Below are 8,169 nucleotides of genomic sequence, written 5' to 3'. Positions count from 1 at the left end.
GCGCTAACGAAGGGCAGCTAGCTACCTGTGCGCATCAAACTCTTGTCGAGCAGTTACATTTTCTACTATAACTTTTTATCTATGGGGAATTTTTACAATCGACTTCCACAGAAATACACCTAAAACCATAAAGAATAATAATCTGTAAAAAAAGGACGTATGTATGTAACCCCTAAAGCCTCTTAATAAATGCTTTCAAATATCTCTTTTAACCAAACCACCTCTCCTAGTCTCAACCAACTGGCTGCGCAGAATGAGGCTTTTAGTAGCGCCCGTTTTTTAAGAGCTTGAGAACTTAAAATGATAATGACATATAAAGGGTTTTCCAATAGCAGGTGTTATCTATCGCTATCGAAAGATGATTAACGATTTTGTATGGCCGAAATTGGATGACTGATTGATCTGGACAACGTTTATTTGCAACAAGACGGCGCTACGTGCCACACAAGCAACGAAACCATTGGTCCTTTACGGTAAAAGTTTCCGGACCGTGTTATCTCTCGAAGAAGTGATCACAATTGTCGTCAATTTTTCTTTGGGGCCACGTGAAAGAAGAAGTCTACGCCAACAGCCCAGGGTCTATTCAAGACCTCAAAGATGGAATTCGTGAGGCTATCGAGGACATAGGGCAGCCACTTTGCAATTCGGTTATGGAAAATTTTAAGAAAAGGATATTGTCCTGTAGGCGTGGTCGTGGTGGTCATTTTCCGGATGTTATTTTCCACTATTAACGGCATACCTTCCTCTTTATAATAAAATAAACATCCGATCATTTATATTAAAAAATAGCATTTTTGTTTGAATATCAAAATAACACCTCTTATTGGAAAACCCTTTACATGTAAAAAGAGTGTTGTAATCAAAGATATTTAGAATGCAATTTTTGGCTGCTTTTCAAGGCATTACTTTTCAAATGTCAGCTGAGGTCAAAAAAGTATCTGTTGGAGTAAGCGCTTGGGCCAATTTTCGAAGCACTTTTCTCACTCCCGCTTAGGTAACTCTTGCATGTGATTTGAAAGCAACAACAGCTTTTTCAAGTAGAGAAGACTTCGCCTGTTTTTTTTTTTTTTGTTTTTTGAAATCTGCGGAAATAATATACGTAAAAATCATTTTGTGTCGAATCTGGACTATCTGGCGGATAACCCTTCTACTCAAAAATGCAAATGAGCCGCGATGGTTTCATTTTCAGCGATTGGTTACTCTCATTTTTTCGACCACTTCTGACCTTAATTTGATGTTCATCGATTTTGAAAAGGCTTTTGACGCGTTTCCGAAAAAATCATTTCAATAATTAAAACCAATTATGATGGCGTTAAAATGCCGTGTGCTGCTCAAAGGTAAGCTATCGGTGCCAATCGAAGTTCGAAGCGGAGTATGCCAGGCATGTGTTATTCCTCTTAGCAATAGGAGGTGTCCTCGAAGCAGCCTTAAGCCCTCACAACTGCAGTTTTAAATGGACGATGACTAGCACGCTACAACACATCTATTTATTATGGTAATGACGGATGCCTCCTGGCACATCGCCTCACCGAACTTAAAGAAGTGGGTTCCGTGCTTCATAGGGAAGCTAAATGTGCCGGCCTTAAAATCAATTTGGACAGGACGAAAGTGATGAGATAGGCAAATAAGATGGGTAGGTGGATGGAGATTGTAGGTAACCCTATCGAAACAGTGGAGGAATTTACTTACCTCGGCAGCAAAATTGCCCCGGGCGGACACGGATGTAGACGTACGCTCCTGAATCGAAAAATCCAGAAGCGCATTCGGAATGTTGTGATCTGTACGGCGAAATAACAACCTGAGCTCCAGTTTAGAGATTTGGCTCTTCAACTCGATTGTGCTAACGGTACTACTGTATCGTAGTTCTACCTGGAAAATTACCACCGCTGCAACCAGTCGCTCACAAGTTTTTGTCAACCGTTGTCTAAGGACTATATTCTGCACTTTCTGGCCAAAAATAATGCCAAACAAGGAATTACTCAATAAAGCAAACTGGAGCCGCTAGACATTTGGATTAGAAGACAGAAATGGAAGTGCATTTGCCACATTTTACGCACGGAAAACGTTAACATAGTGGAGCAGGCAATGAAATAGAACCCTCTCATAGCGAGAGGAAGACCGCCTGGCAGGCCAAGGGAAACCTGGAAAAGAACTGTGGATGGCGATACAGCTCAACTCGGGTGAAGGAGTTAGGGGTAACCCCTGAAGGTGGAAGAAGGTGAAGGCGTTACCCAGTAATCCGTCGAGGTCGCAAATAGGTGTTGTTGGTGCACTTAGTCCCGCTAGTGATTCGAGGCAACAATGATTATAATAATGTCAAACATTCCAATAGAAACATCAGATGGCGCCGGGATACACCAGAAGTGCCCAATACCAGAAATATAAATAGCAACCCTCGTATATGTATAGATTCACGAGTCGTCGCTTGTACAAACTTTAGGACATCTTTTTATGCTCGACGTTTGAATTTTATCAACATACATTCAATCGAACCGACTTATGTACATCAATCGACACGAGCCTTATTATGGGCCAATTTCAAATCGGCCAAATGTTCATGTAAAATGTGAATTGATCCTCAAACTGTTATTGGTAGAAAATTCATTTCGAAAGTCATAGAAAATCATCGCAAAAAATGTTGACGATTTAATTCAATTTTTTTTTACCAACCCGAACGTTTCAAGTAGCTTCAAATAACCCAAATAGCTTTCGTATGACAAAACTTTCTGAGAATGAATACCTTTAAAAATCATAAACTCTATGGTGGCAATGCCGAATTTCATATTTTCACGCAGATATAGCGATGTCCCAAAACTTATGTATGAACCCTCGTATTATTGTTATTAACAAATTCAAATTTGAATGAATCACAGGAAATACGTACGTGAACTAATAACATTTTCACGATTTTCGGATAAAAAATTGCTACAAATATTTTACTAAATCTAACAATCCATTTCGGAAATGTCAACAGAAGATTATTTTTCGTGCAAGCTGCACTTGTGCTACTAAGATGCAACGTCGACGTCGTACTCCTCTGCTTAAACGGTTAGTCGGTCCATTACGGCTGCAGCTCATCTGCTCGCCGCATCAGTAGATCGTTTGCAAAAAATCTGCATGAAAAACTAACGAAAAATATTTTTTCTTTCCTTTTGGTTGTTGTTATTTCTCCATCGTTTATGGAATATACGAACTTTGGTTGCACTGCAAATGCCTTGCGCCTTGCGCCTTGCGCTTTGTGCTTTGGAAGCGACCAGCAGCTGGTTTGAAGAAAATAAAAAATTAAAATAGTCGTTGGAAAGCAACAAAACAATTCGATAATTACAATGACAAGGCAATTGTGGAGTAACTATGGGGTTTCTGTTGCTGCTGGATTATAATGGCGTGCATTTTGTTGTTGTTAGACGAACTTGCAACGGCAGCAAAGTGCAACGATTTGGCGGCATACCTGCAATATTTTGATATTAACTTCGCAATGTTAGACAGCCTCGGACAGATCGGACAGTTGTTTTCACAAAGCGCTGGAATGATGGCAGATAACTCCATTTCCAATTGCAATTGCAGCGCGCCACTTGGTCGCTACATTTCGCTGGCATTTAGGCAGTCAACTAGCATAGCAAAGCTGGCTGGCTATGTTAAATAGTCAATATTGAGGACAGCCAGACAGAGCGACAGGTTCCGCGCTCGTGCTGTGCGCTTTTCCTGAATTTTCGTTTTGCGCTAAGCGAATTTTGTTTGGTATTTTAATTCGTCCGCGATTTTTTTTTTTTTTCTGTGTGGTTTTTCCTATTAACTACTGCTCAGGTGCATTTCAATCGCTATCTGAGCTCGTTGGCGGTCGTTTTCCGTAATTGTACAATTTCTTTTTTTTTTTAATTTTCTGGAATTTTCGTTTACTGCATTGGTGGGTGTTGTCGTTACGAGTATCTTTTTTATTTATGCAAGTGGAATAATGATTTTCAAATTACTTGCTTTATTAGTCGTAATAAAAATACGACGATCAACTGCAAATAACGGTTGATTATGGAAAACAGGGAATTCGCCCTAATCGCAGCATAACTCTAAGTTATTTCCGTTAGCCACCGGAGAGCGATGCCACTTTTTAGCAAGAAAAATTCAAGCCAATGCACAGTGGTCCCGCCGCGTAGGGAGAGCGGTCATAAGAACTTTTGGCGTGATAAATGACTTATTAGTACGTTTTTAAGTTGAGAAATGTTTTTATTTGTTAAAAAAAACATTAAGACATATAAAAAGTAATATATATATAATAAGAATATATATAAGATATAATAATATAATAATAATATATAATAAAGTAATATATAATTAATATAAAAAGTCAAAGGAAAATTAGGTACACACATTTTTTATATAAAATTTTTTTGTTTCGTTTAAAGTTTTGCATAAATCTTAAAATATAAACAATAATAGAAAAAAACATTGAATTCCGGAAGGATGAGCATAAAGTATACTTGGATGCCAGTTAACTTATTCTTATTTATGAAAACAATAAAACATTCACTTCAAAAAAAGTTAATGTACTTAGAAATACAAAACTTTTAACTCATTAAATCTAACACTTCTCTTGACATCATAGATTTCTTTTTTCATGGTAATTTTCGTAGACTAGATATAAATGGATCGGAATTGAGAAGAAGCCTGTGCAAAAGATCCGTGTTAGTTACAGTTCTTGAGTGCTTTCTGGTATTGTCACGTCTGAATTGTTTCACTAATTTATTACATGATTCAGCTGCCTCCTCTGATAATTCTCCAATTGATAATAAACAATGATCGATCACCTCCGACCCATGAATGAGCACTTTATGAACTGATGCAGGTAAATTATGCCATGAATATTTACTAACTAGAATTTAAGCAGTGTCTAGTGCGTATATTTTGAATTTATTCGAATTAATTTTGAAACCAGATGAAAGACATTGTAGGAGATAACTACATCTGTCTATAACGTGTTTGTCTATTCCTGTGATTTCGGATGATATGGTTGAATGAAGGAAACATTTTCGTGCTGTATTTCCATCATTAGAGGTGCCACTTCCTCCAATTCGCGGTTTGTCAACTATCAAGCCTAATTGTTCTCTAAACTCCCTCTGAACAAATTCCTTTCTCTTAGCTAAAAGTGCTTTTTCCTCAGATGAACGTGCTTGCCACCTTTTAAATTCGATTCTATAAGAAACATGAATAAAGTATTCAATTTACTTGTTTGTTTCTACACTTTTCTAAGTCATTCATTTCTTTAGGTGTCGCACCACAAATACAGGGTGGCTGATGAATTTTGCTACATTAAGAAACTCAAATAACTTTTTTTTTTAGTGTATGGAATTCATTTATTTTTTTTCAAGTTGAAGGTCATTAAATTTTATTAAATGTAGCTTAACTATATTAGTTTTAAAAATAATTGAATTTAAATGCCCCCCATGCTCGTTGACACAAGTGCGGCATCTTAGTAAAAAGTTGTTCATTGCTGCTTTGAGAGTTGCGACAGGAATAGCCGCAATTGTTGCCCGAATGGATTGTTTTAGTTCATCCAAATTTGTTGGCTTTGTTTTATAAACTTCTTGTTTACATAAACCCCACAAAAAAAAGTCAGGTGCAGTAAGGTCAGGCGACTTGGGGGGCCAACGAAATTCGGAGTTTCCTGAAATCAGTTTATTGGGAAATTTTCGTCGCAACTCTGTCATAACAGTCTGGGCTATGTGAGACGTTGCCCCATCTTGTTGAAATCACACAGAGTTGAAAGGAATTCTCTTTCGGCGTAGTTCTGGATAGAAAAATTCTTTCAGCATTTTCAAATAACGGTCTCCAGTAACCGTAACGGTGTGACCATTTTCTTCAAAAAAATAAGGCCCGACAATACAGCGTGAAGAAACCGCACACCACACTGTCACGCGAAGAGGATGCAATTCCGTCTCGTGGAGTATCTGTGGGATAGAAGTACTCCATATTCGACAATTTTGTTTGTTCACATTGCCGTTTAAATCGAAATGGGCCTCATCAGACATGAAAAGGCAGTTTAACATGTTTTGGTCTTCTTCCACCATTTGCAGGATCTTCTGGCAAAAGTCCAAGCGAATCGGCAAGTCTGCTGCATTCAGTTTGTTAACCATTTGAATTTTGTAGGGAAATAAGTCTAAATCTTTGTGCATTATTGTTTGCAAAGACTGTCGGCTGACACCAAGTTGAGCAGATAAGCTTCTTGTTGAAACCCTTGGATTGCTTTGTATAGCTGCAGCTACAGCAGCGATCGTTTCCTCCGTCCGAACTGGTGGGTTTCGATGATAAGGCCTTCTTGCGACTGTTCCTTGCTCAGCAAAATTATTCACCAGCCTCATTATGGTCCATCTGCTCGGGGGATCGCCGCCAAACATCCGCCTGTACTCTCTCTGTACCAAAACTACGGACTCCAGTGCGTGATAGCGGCGGACTATCCAAATTCTTGTTTGCGTGTCCCAGTTATCCATTTTAATAAATTTTAAAGATCAATCTGCAAATTAAAATAAAAATGGAACAGATAACTTAAAAAGAAAAAAAGTTATTCAATTTTTTTTTTGGTAGCGGCTTTCATCAGCCACCCTGTATAACATTTACTCGTAGATGAGTCACATAGGTACAGATTAGACCCTATATCAAGCGCAATCGCAGGTCATCGCAGCTGAAAATTATTTGTCCTTAAAGAGGACATACGTAAGAATATTTTAATGTATGTTTCATTTGTGCAGATTCGTGCGAACTTAGTTAAAACTTTACAAACTTCTTATAAAAAAAAATAAACGGCTAATTTTAAAGTACGTATTTCGTACAGTCTGAAAACCTATTAAATAATAATTAAAAAAGATAACAAAACGTTTAACATGTCGTACATACCTTCAACTTCAATTTCCATTGTACAACAGGTCATAAACACAGTAATGCCTAGAAAAATAACACTTCCCGGAACTGCGTAAGTACGGAGCGGAGACCACGCTAATTATCACTTTTCAAATTCTCTTACTTTGGAGGCACAATTATAAGTGAATTGTTTGTGCAGTTGAAATTTCTTTTATACTCTAAGTTACTATGACTAATGAACTAACATTTAGCTAAATATTGTTGCATAATTTTAACATGACTCTTTTCATCCAATGTCCTATGGCGGAACCACTGTGCAATGGGTGGAAATCTCGCTAGGACATTTAAAGCAATTGGACGGCTGGTACTAAATTATGCTGCGTCCGTCTTGTCGCCTGCTACTAGTGATTCGCAGTGGACCAAGCTCCAGACCTGTCAAAATTCCGCTAGCAAGACAGCTACGGGATGCCTCCTGATGCCCCGCCTGCAACACAGAAAAATACTTCTTTTAGGGAAATACTCAATTCTTGCTTTTGTGTTACCATAGGAATCATCTCTATATACATTTGCTAGAGCCTGAGCCACCTCCCAGGCGAATCAGGAGACATTTACGAGACGTTTACACCGAAGAGATCCAAGACTAAACACAACTACTACTACTGAACCGGACAGTTTTTAGACAGACATTAAGCAACATTCATCAGGAGACTCTGCTTCGTAAAACCCGCGTAATAGATATTGTAGCAGGTTAAACGCCCACTTATCTAGAATCGACCACGACATACTTAATATATACCCCCCATGTGAAGGAACATCGCACGATACTTACCACCTATTCACGTGCCCTCTTAAACCCACTCACCTAACACCCCTTTCCCTCTTGTGAAGGAACATCACACGATACTTACCACCTATTCACGTGCCCTCTTAAACTCACTCACCTAACACCCCTTTCCCTCTTGACCCAATCCTGTCGAAACAGGGACATATTACGAAGAAGCTAAAAGAATGTGCTTTGGTCTGATATGACCAAAGTAAATTTATTCAGCTCCGATGGCAAAATTTCCTTCCGAATTCGATGATATGTACAGCAGAAAGGCTTTAATGTGCCAATTTATTATTCCAATATTCTTAATACGGTAATGTTTCCACTATACAGAGCAGCACATGCCACTTAAATTGTCATTTATGTATGTTTTTTTTCTTTATTCACTCGGCTCGTGAGCATAGGGCCTCGGCAAGCCTCTCCCATCGTAGACGATTCTGGGCTGTTATTCTAGCGCGGTCGCACGTGATGTCGACATTTGCTAGCTCTCGCAACAT

The 8,169-nt window shown here is 38.6% G+C and overlaps 1 protein-coding gene across 1 annotated transcript; it reads right to left on the bottom strand.

Annotated features, from left to right (window-relative positions):
* Window positions 1-2,866: 2,866 nt before the first annotated feature.
* On the bottom strand, window positions 2,867-3,987 carry LOC129248569 (uncharacterized). Its single transcript, XM_054888168.1, has 2 exons — window positions 3,326-3,987; window positions 2,867-3,260 (listed from the first exon to the last, which is right to left on the bottom strand). Exons 1-2 carry the CDS (start codon window positions 3,544-3,546, stop codon window positions 3,062-3,064), a joined length of 420 nt encoding a protein of 139 aa, XP_054744143.1. The 5' UTR covers window positions 3,547-3,987; the 3' UTR covers window positions 2,867-3,061.
* Window positions 3,988-8,169: the final 4,182 nt, after the last annotated feature.

Source organism: Anastrepha obliqua, chromosome 5 (assembly GCF_027943255.1).
Source record: "Anastrepha obliqua isolate idAnaObli1 chromosome 5, idAnaObli1_1.0, whole genome shotgun sequence".
NCBI classification, from domain to species: Eukaryota; Metazoa; Arthropoda; class Insecta; order Diptera; family Tephritidae; genus Anastrepha; species Anastrepha obliqua.
Note: the sequence above shows the minus strand (reverse complement) of the source record. Positions and strands in the feature narration are given on the sequence as shown.

Excerpts from the sequence above, each read along its gene's own strand:
- LOC129248569 (XM_054888168.1), bottom strand. The coding sequence starts at position 3,546 with ATGGAGTTATCTGCCATCATTCCAGCGCTTTGTGAAAACAACTGTCCG. Across the intron at positions 3,261-3,325 it reads TCCACAATTGCCTTGTCATT|CTGCTGGTCGCTTCCAAAGC; the intron begins GTAATTATCGAA and ends TCTTCAAACCAG.